General features: G+C 34.7%; 1 protein-coding gene across 5 annotated transcripts in view; it reads left to right on the forward strand.

The window, feature by feature from the left end:
- The window catches only part of arhgef1b (Rho guanine nucleotide exchange factor (GEF) 1b), a 78,365-nt gene that overhangs the window by 31,996 nt on the left and 20,253 nt on the right, over positions 1-26,116 (forward strand). For 3 of the 5 annotated variants that reach the window (XM_056474729.1, XM_056474730.1, XM_056474732.1), the window contains exons 3-14: positions 5,685-5,771; positions 7,225-7,338; positions 10,183-10,281; positions 13,477-13,519; positions 13,628-13,733; positions 13,845-13,985; positions 22,392-22,421; positions 23,752-23,869; positions 23,962-24,013; positions 24,313-24,345; positions 24,800-24,976; positions 25,438-25,576. In XM_056474729.1, coding sequence (XP_056330704.1) covers positions 5,685-5,771; positions 7,225-7,338; positions 10,183-10,281; positions 13,477-13,519; positions 13,628-13,733; positions 13,845-13,985; positions 22,392-22,421; positions 23,752-23,869; positions 23,962-24,013; positions 24,313-24,345; positions 24,800-24,976; positions 25,438-25,576 — 1,139 coding nt within the window. Of the gene's footprint in view, positions 1-5,684; positions 5,772-7,224; positions 7,339-10,182; positions 10,282-13,476; positions 13,520-13,627; positions 13,734-13,844; positions 13,986-21,897; positions 22,315-22,391; positions 22,422-23,751; positions 23,870-23,961; positions 24,014-24,312; positions 24,346-24,799; positions 24,977-25,437; positions 25,577-26,116 lie in introns of those variants that run through there. The other 2 variants (XM_056474731.1, XM_056474733.1) reach the window with 2 other exon arrangements.

Here is a 26,116-nt window from a genome sequence, read left to right on the forward strand (position 1 = left end):
TGAACAGTCTTTCAATATGTCCTGTTTGTTTATTCACAGTAAAATAATGACATCAGAATATAACTATTCATAATTCTGAAGTTGATTTATTATGCTTGTTTAAGATGTGCTTGCCATCTGCCCTTGACAATATTATTAGACCATTATATTTCTATTTAATATATAGGCTAGGGTTATTATACTGACACAGTTAAGATTTATTTTCATCCACAACACGATGTGTTCACTATGAAAGAAAAAAATATATCAATTGCTTGTCGTAATCATAACTCTAAATTGCGATATCGTCATTTATATGATGTGCGCACAGGTTTCACTTTCACTTCCGAGTGCGGCTCATGGCTGCTGTCACTGTGAGAAAAAAAACACATGCAAATCAAACCTCCCGCACGGCCCTCAAACGATCGCTCTGTGCAACAAACAGAACGTTTTTTTACAACTTTATTACCTGTTATTCACAGCCTATGCAGGTTGTGTTCACTAATAGGCATCTTTGACGCGCACGCACGCGTTCTCGGCAGTAAACAAACAACTTGCGGTCAGCTCATGTGTGATTTTGCGGCAGCGAATACATCATTACATGAAAACAGAAATGACATATTTAGGTGAATTATACCATATAAATACAGTACGTGACACTTTTAACACCATTTGAAGGTGTCCATGTTGCTGTGAAGACTTGTGCGACTGCCTTGCTTCTCTCCTTCTCTCTAAAATATAATTGGTTGAATCGTAGAAAAGCTGAATTAAGATCGTGTGTGGGGTCAAATTTAGATCTTTTTTCGGTTAATCGTGCAGCCCCATTTGGCAGTTGATGTGAGCATAGTGTAATACTCATGTAATGCACGTTTTGTGTGAGTGCAGAAAGCGTTTTAAACCTAGACACAAGCTTTAAAGACTCTAGTGTCTTCTAAAAAGTGTACATTTCATTTGCATTTAAAGAAATACACAAAAACACTCAAAAGGAGCAGCTTGGTATAATGATCCATGGTGTATTTGGATCTGAAACTTCATATCTTCACATCTTGTGAAATGGGCATAATACGAATAAACAAATAAGTGAATTAATGGGACAGACTAGATTCAGAAATATTTACATCATTAAAGCAACTATAACACAAATCTGTTCAGTGTTTCGAAATAAATGACTCTTATCTGAGCTATTATGTGTGGGGTTTTTTTGCCTTAATGACCGGAACTAGAAAGATTATGCCTCACATTTTTGAGTTCACAGATTGTTTCATAAGTACATGAAAAGCATACTATCAAGGGGATGATGAGGTTTTTTTTTATTTGTTAGGAGATCAAAATCTCTTATTAAGGACAATGAGTACAATAACACACAAAGGCATACACTGTCAGACATTACAGCTGCCGAGACGCAAATGTTTCTGGGTGCTTAATAAAATCTGGAATGTGCTGTAGTAGGTTGGGCAGCACAGCTGACTCTTTTCTGGCTGTCTTGTGCAATGAGTTACACTCCTCCAAATTCTCACCAGCCCGAAGGGGGTCTAGCAGAGTCTGGACAGTATAATGTACAGCCCTTATTGTGGCAGAAATATGTCTCTCTTGACTCTTTCTGCAGGTACACCAGTTTCCTCTTGCATTAGCAGTGATCTGATCACAAGTAGTCAGCTGAGATGCATTACTATATTCACCTGTGATAAGTGTGTGTTTAGACGTGTCTCTTGTGACCAGTTGTGTAAAGATTTGGTTGAAACCACTTAATAAAGCACACCACATATATATTATTAAAAGAATAAACTCATGTTACTTGGCTTGCAAGTGAGTGAGGACACAAGTGAATGAATAGAATGTAGATCATTTAGTTTTGATCATAATCCATGTATTTCTTACACTTCACAAAATTAAATATATTAATATTTTAAATTATATTAGGTAACACTTTTTGATGGTCCATTAGAGTATTAGCAGACTGTCTGCTTAATATCTGTTAATACTGCTCCTTCAACAGACATTTAACTGACTATAAGAAACTTTGCAAGTACATGTCAACTTACACTAATACTAACCCCAACCTAACAGTCTACTTGTAATCTAATGAGAAATAGTTGGCATGTAGATGCTATGTAACTTAAATTCAACAAACGGACCATCAACATAAAGTGTGATCTTATATTATATTTGTGTTTGGGGCAGGTTAAGATAAACCTCTTTAGAACTTATTGCAGTTCTTTAAACACAGCTCCTCGGTGGTATCATTAAAAAAAAGAGAGTCTCCATAAGCTGCAGGTTGCATACAATGATTGTTTGAGAATTCTTCTTAAAAACATAGATGGTGTAGTGCAAGTGAATTATTTTGTAAGGTAAGAGTTCGATAATTTTTTGCTTTGATGAGAAATTTGATAAGTTTATCTGTTGATTGAAGATGTTAAGATATATTGTGTGGTTTGTATTGTTTTGGCTGCCTTTGTTCTATTGGACCTAGTGTCTGGAATAAAGAAAGTATATAAAAGGATACGCTGAAAATTATCGGCCGAAACTGACATTTTTGGTTTTTAGAAAGAGAAAAAAATTAAGCCCAAAAAAGGCTATGCTGTAGTCACTGTGTAGTCTGAAGCAGCTTTCACACCAGACATGGAAAGCGATGCGCCATGAAACCCATTTATTTTAATGGCTTGCTCCAAGCAAAGGCGGTTTGTTTCTGAGTCAACCAATGCGTGAGAGCAGCGGAGTCCATCTACTCACTGGAAAAGCAAAGTCCAGTCAAATAATCACAGACAGGACATTTTTGTGTAGTATACTCATTCCTGCTGCTTGCAATAGAGCTACTTTGTTGTCATGGCAACGCTGGTAAAATGACATCTCTGTCACTGTCAGTAAAGTTAATGTCAATAAAATATAGTTGTTTTATTGGCTTGTGTGTTATTTTTAATCAGTGTAAATATAAGTTGAGTTACATTTAAAAAGTCGTACAAAATTGCTTCATATTATTTAATAAAGTATTCATTAATTATTGCAATTTTATTTGTTTGCATCCAGAACAAGTGCATCCAGAATTGTAGGTTTCTTTTTCGTCCCAGAAATAAAATTTCAGTGCATCACTAGTTATAATAAATGCATTGTTTTGGTTGATTTTCATAAAACACACACACCATATTAATCTTTGGTCAGTAGGCTGAGAGTCCCTGGTCTTTTGAATGTCTTTAAATGCATTTGTCAACACATTTTATTTTACATCATTTACACCAGTATTTAGCATTGTCGGGGAGTGTTTGGATTAACAAGAAATCTAAAAGTGAGTAAAGTGAGCATACTATCATTAGTTACTCAGTTAGCTTATGTTTTTCCAAGCCTGTGTGACTTACTGGCTTCTGATACAGGTTGTACAGGTTTGGAATGACATAAGTAAGAGCAAATGATGAATTGTATTTTTTTTTTTTTGGTGAACTATTCTTTTGATTGTTTTGTAAACACAGGCACATTTTATTTGAGAATTAAGGGTTTGCACACAAGGAAACACTAGCTTGATTTGTGCTTGCGTTTATCACAATCGCTTGTTTGTTTCTACTCAAGCAAACACTGTTAGTCTGTTGAATTGCTGGAGTTTGACTTGTACAGGCATTTTCAGCCTCTTTCCACTGAGTTATTATTATTATTGCACAACAGCGACAGAGGAAATTTGTTCTCAGGGGCTCTCACAGAGAACACTTACATTTACAGCCAATGCCCAGATTCATTGGCCTGGGTTATGAAATATTCCTCTGGTTTCTTATCAATAAGTGGACAGAAACAGAAATATGTTCAAAGTTTAGGCTCTGCTACATTGAAATAATGAGCGCTATTTAGATGGTGTAGTATGAATATACATTCACTCACCTCTGTTTAAATGTTCATCAAAGAGCTGTCAAAAGACACAAGAGACAAAATTGTAGACCTTCTCAAAACTGGAAAGGGCAACAGGGGCAACTGCCAAGCAGCTTGCTGTAAATAGAACAACTGTTGAAGCAGTTGTCAGAAGAGACTAATGATGACTGTCAATGTCCCTCTGACTGGGACCCCACGGAAGATCTCTCCTCGTAGGGTATCAATTATGCTAAGAATGGTGAAGAATCAGGCTATAACTACACGCGAGTAGCTGGTCAATGCTGTGAAGAGAGCCGGGACCACTGTTTCCAAGGTTACTATCAGCAATACTCAAAGGCGTCATGGTTTAAAAGCATGCATCACATGGAAGGTTCCCCTGCTTAAGTCAGCCATGTCCAGGTCTGAAGTTTAACAAAGTAGAACAAAGTAGAACCTTTTGAACTCCATTTGCTGTGTTTGGAGGAAGAAGAATGATGAAAATCTTCCCATTAATACAGTACCTACAGTAAAGCAGGGCACTGGAAGCATCATGCTCTGGGTGTGTTTTTCTGCACAGGGGACAGGACGACTACACTGAATTAAGGAGAGGATGAATGGGGCCATGCATTGTGAGATATTAGGCAAAAACCTCCTTCGCTCAGTCAGAGCTATAAGATTGAGTCATGGCTGGGTCTTCCAATATGCCAATGACCCAAAGCACACAGCCAGGAAAACCAAGGAGTGGCTCCTTAAGAAGCATATCAAGGTACTGGACTGGCCTAGCCAGTCTCCAGACCTAAATCTAATAGAAAATCTTTGGACAGTCCTGAAACCTGACAGATCTAGAGAAGATCTGTATGGAGGAGTGGGCCAAAATCCCTCCTGCAGTGTGTGTAAACCTGGTGAAGAACTACAGGAACAGTTTGACCTCTGTAATTGTTATAAAAGGCTTCTGTACAAAATATTAAATATTTTTGACTCAAGTCATCTAATTCTTATTGGACGCAGTAATTAACAAATAAATTGTTAAAATGTCCAGATTTTTGTTTTTAGATTCTGTCTCTCACAGTGGAAATGCACCTATGCTGAAAATTCTAGACCCATCTTTGATTTCTAAGTAGGAGATATTTAAAAAATCACAGGGTGATCAAATATTTATTGACCTTACTGTATGTGTTTAATGACATTTTTTTGCATTCTTGTAGGTTTTATCACAGTCAATCCAGTATGCTATTCTGTAGTGAGTGACATGCACAGTAATGTTAACTTGCTCATAATTAAAGCCAGTAAAAACAACTTAGTAATTATTATTCGCAATAAATACTGCACACACCCCTACAGCAGACACTCTATTGCTTAATCCTGATTAGCAGCACCAATTGCAAACATCCAGAAATCATTTTTTTATTTCACCATGTTTAAAGTTTGTGTTCTCACCACTGTTGTGATGAAAAGAAACACGAACAACCAAATAAAACAAAACTTGCTAGTTCTTTTAGCAGGCAGTTCTAAAGTTTCCCAGATTTTTTTGCATTAGTCATTGTCTTCTATGACACAAATAAAAGGACTTTTGCTTCCCGACACCCATTGTCATTTAAGGATCAAGTTGACGCCCTACTTGCTGATATGTAATCTGGTATTATCAACACTTCGTCCTCTATTGAGTGTCAATTTACATTTTCTCTTTGTTCAGAATTGAAAGCTTCCATGCTTTAGTTATTCAGTAGTTATTTAGTTATTCTTTGTCACTCAGACTGCTAATTTAAAAATCTAATCCTATAAACACCATTGTCCCTTAAGCATGAGAATGATATTGTTGTTTAATTAAGATGTTGTACTGGTAATGCTCTTTTGACCTCCTCTTTGTCTCTCCACAGCGCGGGCTGTCAGGTGCTCAGAGCTTAAATCCAGTCATGAACATAATCGGAGCAGAGGATGAAGACTTTGAGAATGACGAGCAGCCTGTGAGTGACACTTTAGCTCAACTAACAGAGCTGTCAATAGTACAGATTTCAGTGTCTTGATGACTCTTTTTGCATCTTTGAGAAAGAAATGATTTGAAAGGTTCTTACTGAATTAGAGTATAATGCAATTCTTGGGAAAAATGGTGTTGACACATTTTATAGTGTAGCTCAGTGGTTTCCAAAGAGGGGGTCGCGGGACAATGAGAGAGCTTGGTGATTCCCAAAAGTCAAATAAATGTTATTAAACTATTAGAATTACCATATTTTATCCATAACCCACAGATGATGAAAATAGTAGTTACAAGTTGCATTAAAAAGCAACAACATTCAAATAATAGGCCATCAGCCTTTTAATTTTTGTGTTTATGTTAGATTAACAACACAGCAATTGCTTCAGCTGCAGTAGATTGATTTTATTGACCTTATTCTTCAATGCGGAAGTGCGCTCGTTTTTGCGATTGTTTTAGAACTTCCGACTCAGCTACCTATGGGAGAAATGACTAGGAATAATAAACGGCAGAAAACGGTCAAACTACTGGCTCTACACGCAAGTGTTTTCATGACTATACAGACAAAGTAGAATAATATAATAAGAAAATGTCAGTTTGCAACATCAAGCAGCAAACCGAACGGTTTTTAACGTATAAAAATGAATGGACGTGAATGAGACCGGAAGTCTCAAGCCAAAAAGATTCCAATGGCTGCGCCCGATGGTTTTGCTTTCATTCCATCCAAGAGAGAATGAAATTGCATCTAAATTGTCTGCAGAATATTTGAACACCATTAGAAATGGGTAATCAACTCATTTGTCTTAAATAATCTACATGTTTTATTCTTGTAATTATTATAATTTTGAGAGATAGAGAAAAGCAGATTTTACCTGTCAGTGGTTGCACATGGCTCCTGAATCGCATAAAATAGATATAGTGGATTTTTTATTTATTTCAACAGTTTTTTTATTTTACTTTAACCCATTGAGAAGTTAAATACAGATAATAATAAAAATCAAATTAGGTTTTGTTTGTTGCAAATAGTTAACTATTCATGTGCTGTGGGTAAAAGGTGTGTTTTAATCTGGCTACCACCGCAAGTATATTTCAAATCTGTGGGACGCACTGAACAATGAAAACATACTGCAACAAATTGATTATAGTTCATTAATTTAGCTTAATTTAGTTAATTAGTATTAATCAAACTGTGTTTATAAAAAAATGTAAAAAAATCTTTGAAAACAATATTTTTTTTCCCTGAGCACACAATTAGTATATTAGATAAAGCTCTGAAAGTCACAGGAACAGATTACATTTAAGATATTCAAACAGATATTAAATATTATATTAAATGATATTAAATAATATTAATAAAATTGAGAGTGTTGCTGTTTTTACTGTTTTTATTAATACATTTAACAGTCACATATAGTATGTATTTATTTACTTTTTGTCATTCTCAGATGGTGGACGATCAGTGCATTCACTTTAACAGTATTGAGCTGTTGAAGTCCAGACCCACCCACCTGCTGGTGTTCCTTCATCATGTCATGCTACAGTTTGACTGTGCTCCTGTGGTAAGAACATACAGGATGTGTGCCTGTTTATTTTGTGCGTGTGCATGCAAGCATTTACTTTAGTATGTGAGGCTCTGTGTTCCCTACATCGCCTCTTGTTCAGCTATGAATGTTACATGTGTTCAGTGGGTGTGGGGGGTGTCGTGTATGTATCAGTATTATAAAGCCCTTTTCATGTGATTTTTAAAGCATGAGTTTTTCTTCCTTTATTTGGCATGCAGCCAATGTGATCTACCCCAGGTACCGTCTTCCAATCCCAAATCCTTCATTTTCTTTACTTCATTTCACCTCTAAACTGTTTAGATAGGATTAATGTTGATGTTTATATGAAAGGTTTATTTGAGTAAGAGCATAACCTTAAAGTTGTAGTTCACTGAAAACTGACAATTGTCGGTGAACTACAACTTTAAGGTTATGCTTTTACTTAAAGGGTAGCACCCGATATACTCAAAGTGAAGTTAGATTTTTGCTTATGATTGAATGTTGTTTTTACCCCTGAACCTCTTCACACGGCTAGGAGATGCGTTTAGATAGCATATGATAAATATATAGAATACTGTATGTGTGTGATGCTCGCTTTCCTATCAGATAAAATATAGACTCTAATGCATAATGCATTTACTGTCATCTCCGACCTGTAACTGAAACACATGCACTCACCTCTGATAGGCTGGGACACGTCAAACAGCCAATAGACTGAAACGCCACATGCACTCACAGCTCATAGGCTGGGACTTCACAAATATGCACATGCACAAACACACACACACACACACAACCCATAGGCTGGGACGTCACAGCAGTCTTTAAGAATAACAGGTTTAGAAGTCTACATGGATTTGGTCTTATGGCTTCTATAGAGACAAACACTGGACATCACAGTCTAAAGCGGCTTCATATCTCTGCATTTGGCAGCACATTGATGCAGAACTTCTACTGTATATCAAAAAACTCTGATTGCATTTTTTTTTTTTTTGGTAACGAAAAAATGTTTATTTTCTTCAGTAAACAGTCCATGTAATCATCATATATGCACATGATTGCATGCAATAATTAATTAACTTGTTTATCAAATCTTAAAAATGTCAATTTAATGCCCTGGTTGACACCATGCTATAAAGTTCTTAAATTTCCTTTGAAGTATATAAGAGCCTATACTGTTTTCTTTTTGTGTGTTTTTTAAGTAAGGGATAATGTACATCTGTTAGGATTAGTCTGAAGGGCTTTATTCTGTGAAAACAATCAGCGAGATGTACATAATCTAACTTATTACACGGCTATTTTCCACAAAAGTGAGCTTTTAATCCCGTGTCCATTACAATGGACATCACATGCCAGCCCATGTGTTTTGTAATTCCTGAGCATTTCATCTAATTCAAAGCCTGCTGTCCATAAGAGTGGACGATTGTCATCCAATCAAATGGCAGTAAGGCTCAGCATGTTGAAATTTGAAAAAAAAAATCCACTACACTGAAAAGCAGCATGGCATCACTTCACTTCAGACACGCATAAGCCATATTTACAATGTTTTTATTCAGATTTATTCATATGTTTGCCAATATTTCACAGATTGTAGGTAAAAAGGGATTTCACTTACTAAAGTTTAAAATCTTTTGTAGCATTGCAAGCTTTATATCAGGATTTATTTCAAATATGTCTGTCTATTAGGATGGACAATGGGTTCAAAATCTGTTAATGAAAGTAAATCTCCAGTAATGCTGATTGAACCTTTTTTATATAAACATACTAAATCAATGTACAAATTTATTGCTGAAACAATTTCATATGCAGAATATACAGATCTTAATATTCTTGAACATATAACGGATGGAAATATGTCAGATATGGACATTCTGTGGAGTGATAAGGAAGATGAAGATTTAGTTTGTCATAAACAAGGTGCAATCTTTACAGCAGAAACCTCAAAATTAAAGTAAAAATGCTACAATGTTAATGACTGTGATTTTTGAAAATACATTTCAATATTATCCCAACAATTATCATTATTTTATGTTGGTCTAAAGTTCAGGAAGTACAACTGTTCTGACCTGATGTCCATTGAAATTATATATATATATATATATATATATATATATATATATATATATATATATATATATATATATATATATATACTTAAAGCATGTTGAATTTGTATTATTATAATTTGGTCTCATTTATAGGAGACTCAAGAACTGTGAAAACATACTCTTACATTTTTCAGAAACTTGGAACATAATTCAGGTCTCAAGGGATTCTGAGCTGTAATATTTTACTGCATGCAGAAAGACGGCTGAATACAGGCTCACTAATCTACCTTTTATCATTATCAGTCAGTTAGCACCAAACAGCGATAGTTGCAAATAAATATATATGAATATATTTAATTATGGTCAAGATGATTTGTAAAACCCAGATGATCCTCTGTAATTAGTTGTTATCAGGGAATACCATACCTTGAAATGTCATAAATGACCAATGAGAAGCAAGTATTCCAGAGAGCCGGTGTTATAATATATTATTAAGCTTGACAGGTTTTGTTTTCTTTTAAAAACAAAAGCTGCTGTGTTGTTTTCATGAATTTTAGATCCGTCAATTTGTCCTTGTCGTCCTCTTGATGTGTTTTTTTCTCTCACTGGTCAGTTTGTGCTTTGAAAAAGTCTCTGAATTTTTTAAATGTTCAGTTGCCTCCCCATCCACACCACATATAGGTTAACACAGCACGTATCGCCATCCCTCTGTTCTTGATGTCTAAATCTGTCAACTGTGTTATGCTGCTTTTCTTTAATCTCCTTCCCTCAATCTCTCTCTCCCTCTCTCTTTCTCTCTCTTCCTCTGTTTTAGCTATGCTACCTTCATGCTGACCTCATGAAGAACCTCAATACCAAAGACACCAAGAAGCACTTTGGGGAATTCTACAACACTTTCCTGGAGAAAGGAGCGGTATGTGCACAAGAACAGTCCTAGACGTTCGACTTTCAAGTTTGTTTATCGCTTTTCAAGTCTGCCTCTTTGTTCTGTCACACTTTTCAGTATGCTCCTCGTTTCATTGTCTACATTTTTGGTAGACCCATTTAGATGCGTTGGGGAATATTTTTGAAGCTGTGTTTTATTTATCACACAGGTAATCTGCTGTCTTGTCTTTGAGCTTGTGGTCTGTCAAAGTGAAGATAGTAGTTGAATGTTTACTAAAATAATAAGGTTGATTAACGATTATACATGGAGAAATACAAAAACAGGAATTTTTTTTAACAATTAACATCATGTCTTGAGTATTTTCTAATAATATATATATATATTTAAATGTGTTTATCAATTATAAACGTTTGTAAAAAGTACAATGGTTCCACATGTAACCGTAGGCTGTGTACACCCTGTAAAGTTTTAATGAGCAACAAGTGCATCTACTTACAGAAGTGAATACAGATTTTTTGTTGGTGTGTGTGTGTGTGTGCGCGTGCGCGTGTGTGTATTGAATGACTCACTTCTAAAATCACTGTTTTTGATTCATGTGATAGCAATAAAAGAATTGTCATGGTAGTTAATTTTAACTAAGCCACCATCAACAGTGGTGTCATGTTTATTTTATGTTCGCAAGGATGCTTTGTAGAGCCCGCTCTTGTAACGTTGCCATGTCCACATATCAGCAGTGTTAATCATCAGAGATCAAGTTTATGCAGGTTATGTAGGCAGGTGCAGACATTTGCGATATTTTTAGTTAAGCGGCTTATTTATTAACTTTTTTATGGGCTTTTTTTATGTTCATTTTTCTGAAAAGATCTGGCAACCCTAATGAGTCAAGACGTACATCATTCCCTGTGATTTCCTGCACTGTGCAATGGATGCAAAAGAGATGCACAACTTTGATAAACTTGTAACTGCATCAGTATAGCCACTAGTTGAGTTTGTTTTTGTGTAGAAAACAATCCAGTCAATGTGTAGAATTCCCAAGATTATTTCTGAAGTTAGTTTGATTTATTGATTTATTTATTTTATTTATTTATACAGGAACAATGTACAACATGACATGTTGTGCCATAGTTAGCTATAAAGCTAATCTACATCTGTCACTCAAAGTGTCACTCATAGATTATTGAGCAGAAATTTATGTTCAGAATGTGGGCAAATGCTAGCAGGTGAACTGAGTGTTTAGCTTAAGTGTGTGTAAATAATAATAATATTAATCATAATAATAATAACAACAATAATATATTTGAATTAATTAATTTTTACAATGCACTTTTTTGTCAAAGTAGCTTAACATAAAGGAATAAAAAGGAAAAAAGCCATGACGATAATAATAAAACTAAAAACCCAATAATATTGAAAACCAAAAATATTGTTTATTTTTTTCTAGAGAATTGCATTTGCATAATCAGATGGCATATAGTTGTAATTCACATTCAATTATTATTTTCTTTCCATTTCTGTGCTGGCTTTTGATGCTGTATTTTAAATACATCTAATATAGTCTATATTATAATATTACTATGAATAATAATCAATATTATAATAATATAATCTAATTTTGATGCTGAATTCTATATAAATCTATAAAATATAGTCTTGATCTACATTATCTATTTTAGCCAGCTCTTTCTTCATTCCACATGGTCACATCTGATTTTGTTTACACTTTCACTGTATGTACAAGTTTTTGTCTTTGTCATTTCCCCCGAGTCTGTCTGCCCACCCCTTTCTGCTCAGCGTAGCATTTTTATACATCCTTCTTTTAGACATGTCTTTCTCTTTCTCTCATCAGAGTGTTTGTCTGACCCAAACTTCCTGCTTTGGGTCGTGGGAATGACCTCCCCTGACAAATGGCTGTGCTTTTTTTTTTTTTTACTGCTTTTCATGTTTTTTGTTGAGTCTTTCTTTGTATTGTGGTTATTTATTTCTTACTGGACATTTCTTTAAGCTGACTGTAGATCAGTGCATTTAGCTGCTAACTAAACTCAATGGGAGAAAATGGTTGTTATTTATATTGTTGTGACCTCTGGTGGTGCTGTACTGCATTACATGCTACATGGGAGGTCAGTATAAAACAGCTGCATTTTGTATAAACTCTTAATAGATGTCATCATTTCGATTCAATTCATGCTTATTTCTATAGCGCTTTTACAATGTAGATTGTGTCAATGCAGCTTTACATAGAAGTCTAGTAAATTAGAACTGTGTCAGTCCAGTTTTCGAAGTTGAAATTCAGTTTAGTTCACTTCAGTGTGGTTTAATTTTTACTGCTGAAAATCCAAACACTGAAGAGCTAATCCATCAATGCGCAGCTCTACAAGTCCCAATTTATTTGATATTTACTTTGTCTACAAATTGCTTTGTCCTACACAAATCCTTCATGTTGTCCCATCACAAATCGATTGAGTGAACTTAATTGTTTTTACAAATTTAAGTAGATTAAACATAAAACAAATAAGCTGACCCTAAAAATCCTCAGAAATTGTGTCGATTCAGTTTACTTTAACTAAGTAGCTTGAACCAAGCACCAAAAATATTTTTTAAGTGTATGAGTTTATTTAAATAATAATTATGTAATTGTATTTTGAATGCAGAAATATAGTGCACTCTGCTAATATTGGTACCCTTTGTGTGTGTATGTACAGTATATGTATATATATATATAGTAGAGAATGCTGTGACAAAATATGTTTGTATAACCTTTTATTTATTTTGTGCAAAATATTAACTAAAACTCTGCTCTTGCATCACAAACAATTGCAAACACAGCAAAGGTTTACCAAAAAACAAATATATTTAAGGCACATTTATTGGCACCCCTATAAATTTGAGCAAAATGTTTTTGAAGTACAGTGTCATTGATATTTTACATATTTAGGAGTGACTAAGAACAGAAAACTGCAACCTTATGTTTCACAGGACTGTAAATATGAGGAAACGTGGTAAAAACAAAGAACAGATTGTGTGATTGTGGAAAAAAGGTTATTGAACTTCATAAAATGAGAAGACATTTATTCACAGCCTTCTTTGCTCATACTGAAAAGGTGCCAATATTATTAGTGGATTTTATTTATATAAAATATTCTAACAAAAACATTCAGATGAATCCCGATTATTCAAGATTTGGAATATAATTTTTTTTCTTTTTTTATAATCTTTCTCATCCAGATTCTCAAAGTGTCAGTACCAAATAGCATCGCCCCTGAAATAGGTAAGATTTTCAACAGTTAGAATTTATTCAAATAAAAAGTATCAGAACCCTGGGCCTAATTTTATTATATCCATTCACTCTTCCATCTCTGTCTATGTGGTCTTTTAGATCGCTTGCGTCCAGAACTGATCAACGAAGAACAGCAAAAACGTTACGCAAATGAAATACAGTTCGCGCAGAGTCCAGAGATACTGCGACAGCTGGAAGACTTCCGGTGAGAGTTTTCTGTTGAAAATTCTTGTAAAAGCTTAAACATTAGGTTTTTGTAACAAATGCTCATGTGCCTTTGGTACTGAAGTGTTATACCTCTTTTTTTCCATGTTAGGCAAAAGAGGATGATGGGAATGACTCCTAATGAGCGGGAATTGAATGATGTGGAATCCCATCGGCCCACCGACCGCATCCCTATGGACATGAAGGAGAAGGCCGTCGCTGAATCCCTGCTGGAAAAGATGGTTGAGGCCAAGTAAGAGCTAAATAATAATAATAATAATAATATTTTTTTAATTAATAGCAATTTAATAGTAATTAAATTTTTTTTGACTATGGCTACACAATATTGGAAAAATCTGATATTACATTTTTCTGCAATAATTATTGCGATATGAATACTGTTTTAGAAGATGGTTTGAACAGCTCCATTTGATTGCTTTCTGAAGAGTCTAACAGTACAGAAAATGAATAATCACAATGCAATAAATGCTTTTCTTACTTTTGTTTTGTCTTGTTTCTAGTCCAGATATCAAAAACATTCTTAGACCAAGTAAAAATATTGTTTAGGCAAGGCAAGGCAAGTTTATTTATATAGCACATTTCATACACAGTGGCAATTCAAAGTGCTTTACATAAACAGGAATAAAAGAAACAATTATAAGAGAAATAAAAACAAACATAAAAATGGTAAGAATAAAAATAAAATAAAATAAAAGCTGATAAAATGTGTTATAAAAGAATTAAAAAGAAGAGAAAAACATAGTAGTTCGATCTGTCAAACGTAGCACAGCGCTCATTCAGTAAAGGCACAGCTAAACAGATGTGTTTTCAGTCTTGATTTGAATGTGCCTAATGTTGGAGCACATCTGATCATTTCTGGAAGCTGATTCCAGCAACGAGGGGCGTAGTAGCTGAAAGCCGATTCACCCTGCTTTGACTGAACTCTTGGGATTTCTAATCTATTTGATCCTAAAGATCTGAGTGATCTGTTAGGTTTGTATTCAGTGAGCATATCTATAATGTATTGAGGTCCTAGGCCATTTAGTGATTTATAGACCAGTAATAATACTTTAAAATCTATTCTGAATGTAACTGGGAGCCAGTGTAAAGACCTGAGGACAGGTGTGATGTGCTCTGATTTCCTGGTTCTGGTCAGAATTCTGGCCGCAGCGTTCTGGATGAGCTGCAACTGTCTGACTGTCTTTTTGGGAAGGCCAGTGAGGAGGCCATTACAGTAATCCACCCTGCTGCTGATAAAAGCATGAACAAGTTTCTCTAAGTCTTCACTGGAAACAAAGCATCTAATTCTTGCAATGTTTTTGAGATGATAGTATGCTGATTTACTAACTGCTTTGATATGACTATTGAAACTCAGATCTGACTCCAGAGTCACACCAAGATTCTTGACCTTATTTTTTGTTGTTTGACCCTTAGAGCCAAGGTACGCATTCACCTTGAGAACCTCATCTCTGTTCCCAAACGCAATGACTTCAGTTTTCTCTTTGTTTAACTGACGCAATGACTTCAGTTTTCTCTTTGTTTAGTGTTCACTGTCAGAAGAAATAAGTGAAAATTAAGAGATTTCACTTGTTTTAGGGAAATTATCTAAAAACGACAAAAATTCTGAGCAAGAAATGTTTTTTTTTTTTGCATAAATAACATAAAGTCCATATAAATACAGTGATTAAATACAATTCAGTAGTTCCTCGTCAACTGTAAATCAGACTGAACATTGCCTATCTTTGCCATGTGACTATTTAGGATGCACACATTGCGATATCAATGCTGAAACGATATATTGTGCATCTGATAAATAATAATAACAGTCAGAAGAATATACAAGTATTCTTATTGCATTATAATGCAAAATAGCTAGCTTAGCATTATAGGTAAAGGTATGGTTTATGATTGAAGTCTGCCAGAACCAGAAGCTCTGACCATTATACTAAATGAGAAAACTATGTGCATGGCTTGTTTTTTGTCTATTGCAAGCTCATTGGATGTAGTAAGGTAAGCATTTCATTCTGAAAGGTCAGGAAAAGGGTTTCGGGGGAGTAATTGCAACCTTACAAACACTTCCTCACTTATATTTCTGTTTGTTGTCATAGCACTGTCAAAACTGACAGTTGGAGGGGCAGCGCTGTGACAATATATATATTAGACAATATTATATTAGACTCTCTCTCTCTCTCTCTCTCTCTCTCTCTCTCTCTCTCTCTCTCTCTCTCTCTCTCTCTCTCTCTCTCTCTCTCTCTCTCTCTCTATGATATGCATAAATCATTACAATCAAAGTGAACAAAATTATGTTCAGTTTTATAACTGGTGTTATGTTGATTCTAACAACATATTATATCATTATTTATAAGGCGTTATGCGTGTATTATAATATATTCAGATAAGAATAACCCTATATTGGATTATAAATAGAGGCTTCATAGAAATTGTTATTGAAATATAATACATGGAATGTTTGGAAAAGTTGTATTACAGCAGATGAAGGGAATATATATATATATATATATATATATATATATATATATATATATATATATATATATATATATATATATATAGTGAAAGAGCGAAGTATTTTTGGATATTTAGGGGTTTTTTCTTCACAAATAAGGCACAATATGTATGAATTTCAGGCTTGCTCTGTTTCAAACAAATGTTTTGAATATTTTTATCTGTGAACATGATTTCTGCACATTAAATTATTTTCTGCACAAACCAATAGGATGTATTAAAGATGACAACTCCCATAATGTCATGCAGTCACCAAACTACACCTTTGTTTGTAGTAACACATGCCCACTAGCGAAGAAAATGACACAATGTACCTTTAAATTTCCATTAATTGTGCATTCTTAATTGTATTGATAATATATTTGTTATATTCCGTTTCATCTTTTTGGTCATTGTACAGGCTTGTGGCCATTTCTGTATTTTTGCCATGCTTTACATCAGATTCAAAAGAGTGCTTAGTACGAGTACTATTGAATGAGGGAAACCGTGTTATTGGGCTTACAAGCAACCTGGAAAGCATACAAATAAAATAAATTATGGATGCCAACTACCATACAATTTTGATTGCATTATACCAAAACAAATTACTATTACAATGTAGTATGAATACCTTGTTTTAGTACCTCTACACATCCTGTATTTATTACAGAATAGATCAGTAGACAAATAGTAGGTGGTTCCGAACTCACTGAGCCTTGAACACTGGAATCTTGGTTGTGAGTGAACCAGCAGGTTGCTCTAGTCTTGTCTGTTACACAAAGCCAGATCTTTACTTTCCGTTACCCTCTGCAGTGGCGAGCCTATAATCCAAGTGTGATTTCTAACTGTGTGCTGTGTGATTTTGATGTTTCCCTGCTGAGCCAAACACCAGCTTTTGCTGCAGGGAAGAGGATAGTGTGCTGCAAGCACTTTTCTTTTTCTTCATTCACTCAAACAGACTAATGTAAAAAATCTGCATTCAGCGCGGATCAGAAGCCCTGAGTCTCTGTCGATATTCACTCACTGACTGCTAAGTGATGTCTATTGAATGTGTCATATTGCACAGGATCTTCTTTGCGCTGCGCTGTTTGACCTCTTGCTGTTAATTCTCTAATAGTCGTATAAGAATTCAGTCCTCTTGCTGTTGTGCTTCATATGCAGTTCAATGAGCTGGAGGTTCAGCTGAGGTGTTTATACACGTTTCATTTTTGGCTCTTAAATTGGTCCCTGCCTACAATGAGCAGTTTAGTCATCTTTTGAAAATGTAAAGTAATGGTTAAAGTGACCTAAAAATTAACATTTCTAACACCAATGAGATGTATTCTGTGTAACAGTAGAAAACACACAAAAAGGTATTTAACTCCATAACGGGCTGCTCATTTCTAGAATAAAAATGCCAAATTTAAGTGTAGTCTATATGACTAGTGCATTGTATTGAAGCGTGTATTGTTTTCATACAGTTTTATAATACTGTGATCCCTGCATTTACTTTAAATGTTAAAGATTATTCTAAAAATAAAATATTATAATTTACTAATATTATTTTTGTTATTAAAATATTTATTATCATACTATTTATTTATTACAACTGAATATAACCAAATTTTATCACATTTTTTTTTATAGATTTTTTTTTTTTTTTGTATTTACTAAAATATTTTTCATAATTATTAACGTTCTGAAATCTCATTTTAGTCTCACCTTCACCGACTACGAACAAAAGCATCTCTGTTTAATTATATTTTATTTTTGTAGAATTTACAGATTTCTGACAATTTACTGGTACTATTCATTGGAAACTTTTATGTGCTTCTTTGAAAATGTAAAATATCATTCAGATGCAATTTTGGGGAAAGTTACTTTAGAAAGTAATGCATTACAATATTGAGTTATTCCCCAAAAAAGTAACTAGTTGCCTTACTTTGATGAAAAGTAATGCGTTACATTACTTTTGCGTTACTTTTTATGACCTGGCTTGATCTCTTTCAGAACTTGAAGGGTTTTTTTTTCTTTTTTTTAATAGAGGAGCTCTGCAAATAACAACACACTGTACCATCTTCATTTACCCTTCATTTACCCTTCATTTGCCCTTACATTTTTTTAAATTTTTTATTATGTAGTATAATTTTATATTTAGAGAACTTCCAGATCCCAGAGCTCTACATAATGTATATACAGATTAATGATGTTTAAAGCAGTGTGTTTTCTACTTTTGTGCATTTTGTCTTATTAAAGAGTAAAATCACTGTTCATTCAGATAATCCTCTTTTACTTTTCTTCCAAGTGTTCAAAATAATGAGAATTTTCCATCGCAGAAATGTAAGGCCCTGCCATATTCCTATCTGTCTGTTCCTGCGTTCTCTCATTGCGTGCAGGATTCAATGCAACTTCATTCGTTTTAATTCAGCAAAGTATTTTGCCAAAGTGAATTACCTAAACTAAAAAGTAACTTGCATTACATTTTTAAAACAGTAACTCAAATATTAGTACTTAATTTAGAAAAGTAATGTGTTACTTTACTCGTTAATTAGAAAGGTAATATTATTACGTACATGTCACTCACGTTACTTGTAATGCATTACCTCACACTGCTCAGATGACATTAAGTGTAAGAAGTTGTGTCTTAAATAATAAACATTACACTTAGACACTCAGCCATGTGTAATCCCAAATGGAGCTCAATTTCCCAGTAAGTTTTTAATGGTCGTGAGTACAACAGCATTCACCATTGGAAGGTGGCAAAATATCTTAAATTGGTAATATGTTTACATCTTTTCACCCTCGCAATATTCAAAATAAGAAAAGTAATCCAACTTGAGCTTATTAGTGCTTTACCTTCTGCTACATGAGCAAAGCTTTAACTGTTGAGTTCATAAAGTGTTTAACATTCCACACTTCTTTTTATTAGTTGAATAAGTACATTATCAGGGTATTTAAAATGTAGATTATTATTATTATTATTATTTTGAATGCACTAAGACTATTTATACTACAAAATGGCGCAAAATACTTGAGTACTGTACGTGACTTGGAGCGCAACTATAGCCCTCAGATTTAGGTAAACTGTTCCTTTTAACAAAGAAAGTGTTTAATTGGGAGGCATCACAGAAGGTTGATGAGTGCGTTAAAGGGTGAACGTGGGTCTGTAAGGTTTACCATTAAACCCCACAGGAAGTGAGGACCCCTATGTAGGAAGTGAGACAGGAGGAGCCTGCTGAGTTTTTCTCCTCTGCTGAACACTAACTGCCAATCTGACTTCAGCTCATTACTTCTGCACAATGAGAGCCAGCAGGGATAATCTGTCTTTTGTGGTGTTTATAACAGCCTTTTGTTCAGTTATACCAAGAAGTAATATTCTAGTTATGTATATCGTTATTGTGTTTGGCTTAATTAATAAGCATAACACAAAACACGTTTACTTAAAGATATGTTGCTTATTAAAGAGCTTACAAGGCAACTTAATATAACTGTATAAAGCTTAAAGTCTGCATGAACCGGAAGCAGTTGAGACTTTCCAGTGTTTGTTTTACTTTCAACTAACCCTTCCTTTTGCACATCATTCACTCATAGCAAACTAACGGTTAGAGGGGTGTGATTAAGAATATTGTGGCTGAAGACACCAATCTGACATCAACAGAAAAGGACCGCCACTCCAAACATTAAAGCAAATGGTCACACTTTTGATTGAAAATTAATAAAACAAACAAACAAACAAACAAACAAACAAGCAAACAAAAAAATTTAGTGGAATAATTTGCACTGATTAATTGTTCACCTAAAGCAGAGATTTCCAAACTAGGGCCTGCGATTTGGCTGACAATCCCACATGAGAAGAGTGAGAATGATGGGGAGGGTTGGGTCGAATGCCGTTAACAAAGATCATAATTTCTAATTTAACGTATCTTTTTTTGTTTGTTTTATTCCTGAGCTACAACAAAAGCTAACTGAAAATAAAAGTTTCAATTAAATGCTGTAAATGAATCAAAGTTTTTAAAATGTAAGTACATTTACATTTAGTCATTTATCAGATGCTTTTATCCAAAGCGACTTACAAATGAGGCCAAGGAAGCAATTTACACAACTATATGTAATGTAAGTTTTTAAAAATGTTTTATTAGTATTGTCAAAAACAGGTGCGGCTTGACTAGAGTAACTCCATCCTGTTATAAATTGGATTGTGTTTTACTGTAATAAATTAATTATAAAATTTTAACAATAATATAAAATATAACATGGCCAACCCAATGATGCAGTTACATTTTTTTCAATTACATGTTTGAACCAACCACTTGATTGGTCCAGACTTAACCCAAATTTAAAACAACCTAGCATCATTAGAGTGAATATGTCAAATAAAGCATTGTCATAAATAATAATGCAGTCTTGTGAATAGTTTTGAAAGACCACTAGGTGAGAATGTGATGCTAATTCTAAACTCGGATGACAACAATTTTGGGAAAAAGCTCAAAATTAACTTATTTAATTTTTTCCTACAAATTAAATGAAAAGATGCTAACAGTCTACAACGTGCAACACAGACACTTGTTAAATCTCAGAAAATGTACTTTAGTGTTTCATGAGCCTTTAAAAAGATTATTTGGGTTTTTGAAAACTGTATTTTTTGCAGTGTTTCGCACTCGTAGCTCCTCAGCTAAGGAAGTTTGCATGGCATTAACCCTAACCAAGCGAGCCCAGCCAAGGATTTATAAAAAAGATATTGTGATTCTTTATTATTTTATTTATTTATTTATTTTGCGCAATGCGTAAAAAGAAATGGCTCATTTGTCTATGAATCAGACTACTTTACTCACAGAAAGACATTAAATTGCCTCTAACATTTGAATATTAAACTTGAAACTCTGGCTAAAAGTCTTTTGTTCAGTAGTCATCCTGCAGTCTGTGTGGTATAGTTGCTTTTTCTAGGAACACACTTTATTTTTTAAGTATAATAATAATAATCATAACACCAGTTACAACTTACTGTAAACTCTGCAATGTAAAAAATAGGCATAGTAGCAAACAAAGAGGAAGTGTTGCAAGGATAGAGTCAAAAGTGCCACGCTGGCAGGAAGTGTCTGCTCTTTGGCTCTCTGCCAGAGAGAATGAAGGGAAGGGGGATGAAGCAGGGGTCAGATTTGAGGCCAGCAGAGGGAGAAAAACACAAGTAACAAAAGCTGGTTTGCAGTGTGACAGCATATATATTCCACTCTTGCCAGGATAAAATGACAAAGTGTAAAGTGATCTAGAGGCTGCTTGAGGAAAATGTGCATTTAAAACACTGTTTCTTCCTCATTGAGAGACATTATTAGAGACACAATGCATCCTCAGAGACTTCGCACAGATTCTTTTTATGTCTGAGGGTCTCAGTATGTGCATTCAGTCTCTATATTCACTCATACAATCGTCCTCTGTTTCCCAAAAAGTCTGCTTCCTCTTGCACTCTTTTTTTTACTCTCTCATTCATTCTCCTCCCTCAGTGTTACAGTAATGACCTCACTTAGAGACATTCTGGTTGGCTGCATTCCTAATCTAGGAGGCGGGTCAAGGTGTTTGATTGGCCACAAGTCGGGGATTCCTTATCGCACTCCTCCTATTGTATTACCATAGGAAAACATAAGGATCTGATTTCGATGTTCTTGCATGTGTGTTGCATCAGACAAAAACACAGTTAAATATGAAGTTCTGCCGGCGAATTGCTTTGTTTGCCTTTGGACATCGCCGTAGGACAACCTCAGTGCCTTAGCAGAGTGCCATCGTGGAGTTTGGGAAAATAGTCTAGATCAGTCGTTTAGACATCTAGGTTTGCAAAAGTTTGTTTCTCTAAGCCTTATTTTGTTGGTTTTAAAGTTAGTAAGGAGTGCAATTTTTGATGCACACCGGTTTTTCTTAGATTTTTTTTATTTTAGTTTTCAATTTATTTTCAAGTGACTCAGAATATGTTCATTAGTTTGAATTCTACAAACAATACAACACTTGCTGTCATTTTGAGTCAGGAAAAGTTCAGGTTCCACCGTCCTAAAACAGAGTTAAAAACCGGTCGAGAGCGAGGAAGAAAAAATGTTACATAATTGTAAACGGTGAGTCTTTTAGATCGGCATTGTGCTTTGGTTTTCTTTTGATGTCCCTCTAATTATTTCTGTTTCTTTTTTTGCAGCCCCTCAATTGTTCCTGACAAGGACAAAAGGTGAGTTGTGCTTCATCATTTTTAGATGTAGATGCATAATGCACAAAATAAAATGCATGCCTTTTCTGTATGGTATTGTTGTTATTGATTGCCATGTAGTTTTTTTCCCAGTTTATAACGTTTTCGTTTTTAGTCGTGAAAGTTTTACTTTATGTCGTAAAATGTAAATTTAAGGGTATTTTTTTAATAATTATTAGTCATCAGTTGCTTTTATTGTCTTTGGAAAAAATTGTATGTGAAATGATTAAATGCAAACTTAATTTTATTTATGATAAACTATAGAAATGCATTTATTGAAAAATAACTTTGTCTGGATGAGAGGCAGTTGCCGGAGTCTTGCAGCTGTTACATTTGATCATTTTGTGCAGCTGTGCCACATAATCCATGTGTTTATGAGAAAATAGACATGCACATGTGCACAAGCTCCTCCTTCAGACTTCTGTCCCTCCTTCTCTCTTCACTCTTTTTTTCTTCTCCCTTCATTTTTTTCTCCTCCACCTCACTTTCTACACCACCTCCCTTTTTTAATGTGGATCTTCATTAATGAGGATTCTTGTACACAGCACTGACTGCTTGCAGATCACATGATTTCAGCTGCACCTTTTCAGTATATAGCAACATTTTTAGAAAAATAGCTTTGTCCATACCTGCGACTTACATTAGTCATTTTATAGAGTGACATCTGAGGGACGTTCATATGTTTGCGGATAGTACTAATAAATAAATAAACATTTACTTAGCAATTGTGCAGTAAGGTTATAAAAGGTGACCATAAAATCATTTGTAATAAAAAATAATAAAATAAATAAAATAATTATTATGAATATATATTATTATTCATGTATATGAAAAATTTGATTACAGATTATTCTGATCAACTATGCTGCATTTATATTCATCAATAATACAGTAAATCTTTTAAACTGTGAAATAGGATTGCAATTTTACCTGACGTCTTTCTTATTGAATGTCTTAAATATAATTAGCATTTTCAGCATTATTACTCCAGTTTAGAGTGTGACATAATCCTTTTAAAATAAGTTAAAATGGATATTTTTTGCAATAAAATTTTGGAATCAGCAGAATTTATGAGCAATATAGGTTAGTTTTAAAATATTTAATTGTACTTTTCCCAAATCTTTCACCTAAACCTGAAAAAAAACTTTGTTGCATTTGTAATAAATGCATATTTGTTGCTATTTCTTTTAGGTTTATAGGTTTTGTTCAAAGAAATTGGTTAAATGTGGACTTTTTAAATCTCAATGTGTAACCTAAATACCAATTGTAAACATTTAGGCCTGTAAACATCCATGTTCTTTTCCTTCATCAGTAACTCCATCTTTGGAGCAGTGGCTTATTATATGAAGTACCTTGGAGTCAAGACCAGAGCTTTTGACAACAAGAAGTCCAAATCAGGATGGCGGCCATCGGTTCCATCTATGCTGAAGGTCAATAAAAATATTCTATAATTCTTCTGTTTTACAGCCTGAATTTGTGTGATCTTATGTCTAACAGCAATGCTTCTTTCTTTGTTGGACAGACATGGTCAGGCAGCAAGCAGGTCAAACCAGTCAAACCTCCTGGATTCGGCTGTACGTAGTCAACAAAATTCCTTTGTTTCTCTGGGCTAGAGCACATGCTTTACTTACATCACATGCTCATTGACCAAACTTGTTCTATTTCACAGCAAGCATTGATTCGCATACAACCATTTACATGAATTACCCATAACATCTCTGATACTTCCTAAGATAATTGAGACCAGCGCACATTAAAACTACAAACCACTATGAGAAACATTCTGCATATATTCACTGAAATACCTGCAAGATCAAAGATTGCTGTAGCATTTAAAATACCTTATTTGTGTTGCTATGTTTTCCTCTTGCAGATGACGGTAAGCAAAGTAGATTGGACTTTGAAGGTATTATGGTCTGTTCTCTTTGTGTAGATCCTCTTTTTTTTTGGGATGGTACATTCCTTTTCTAATCAAATCTAATGCATGTTTGCATGTTCCACTTCCAACACACGGGTCTGTAGCTTTTGTGTTTATCCGTCTAGGAAAATGTAAATGCCTGCTTTACATGATCTTATTGTTACCAAGGGTGACTTATTCACTGAATGGATTTTAGATAAATGTTGTTGTGTGTGGTTGGTTTTCCCTGTACCTGAAATTTTGGGCTGAATGATCCTTTAAATTTCCAATGAATTACTAACACTGTTGGATCAAACTCCTTCATCTGTCATGTCGTCTTATTAGAACCGCACAACCATCTGTCCATCTTGATTGATTGTTTATTATCATGTATGAATAATGTGTTGCTTTTGAGCCTTCTTCTCATCTCTCTCTCTATCTTCTTTACTTTTTCTTCTTCTAGCAAAGCAAAACAAACAACCTCTGCCGTCTCATCGGGTGTCTGTTAGTGAAAACGTCACCACTCCAGGGCGAAAAACTGGTGTGATCGGGTCAGGGAGCACTCATGGGTCAGAGAGCAGTGAAGAGTTAATCATAAGCGTCAGTGTGACGCCCAGCCCTGACTTTCAAACTGACACAGGTAAGGATTTAAAAAAAAAAGTTTCTTATGTATTGTAGATTTAAATGCACCAGGCAAAATGTATATATGTACATGTATGTATGTAATTCTTTAATTAAACACAAAGCTGACAGAAAAATGGCTGAATGGAGCATATACTAACCTACATATTATTCAGTCACAGGATGGCACAAAAAAGTCAAAAACGGTGGCATACCAGCATATAAATATGAATATGAACATATTCACTGACTGTTAAGATGTTTCTAAATATCCGGATGAGTCTGTGTTATTAGTTAAGCATTTGTTATCTGGTAATTACATGCTCTTTAATGTTGTGAATGACCAGTCAGAGTCAAGTATTTCAGAGAGCCTTATTTATTTTCTGTTTTATTTTAATTTTTGTTTAAGTTTATGCTAATAATGAATGTCAAATACAATTTACATACAATATAATGTCATGCATCTTTTCTCTTATGCAGTAGGTGTCATCAACACAGACCCCAAACCAGCCTCTGAGGGTGGAGAAGCGTCTCCAGTCAGCACTGGTGGGACTCTGGTTATCTGTGAACCTCTCGTTGTCATCGATGTTCCTCCAGAAGACATTCAGGACAGCGGCAGGTAAGAAACCAAGATATGAAGACAACTGATCAAAAAGGCAAAATAACTGCATACATTTGGCATACATTTGAATTGTCTAGAAATAGTTACTACTTGAGAAAGGGAGGCTGGTAAAACTCCCTGTGTGCTTTGTGTCGGGGAGCTCGCTGTGTCCCTCCTGTGCTGCTGCTCCTGCTGCTGCCCGCCAGCCCGCCCGCCCGCAATAAATGCTACCCTCCTTGTGGACAACAAAGACCAAGACCATCCCTTACATGGCTCCTTCCCTCTCCCACTGTCCTCACACCTTTCTTCCTACATTCTTTTCTCCTCTGCATTTTGTGGCCTACTCTTCTCTTGTTTTTGTTCCCATGTTCCTTGTGCCATCTGATGTCCCATCTTTGTGAGTCAGTTTTTGTTAGCTTTCAGTTCATGGTTTACCTATCCTGCAGTTTACATGTCCTGCTATATTGTGCAAATGCATCCAAAAATCTTAGTAAGTAGATTCTGTCTGAATCTGGGCTACTAACATGACTGCCAAAGTGTTTGGAAGGTTTTGTTTTT

The sequence above is a fragment of the Danio aesculapii genome, chromosome 16 (assembly GCF_903798145.1).
Source record: "Danio aesculapii chromosome 16, fDanAes4.1, whole genome shotgun sequence".
NCBI lineage: Eukaryota > Metazoa > Chordata > Actinopteri > Cypriniformes > Danionidae > Danio > Danio aesculapii.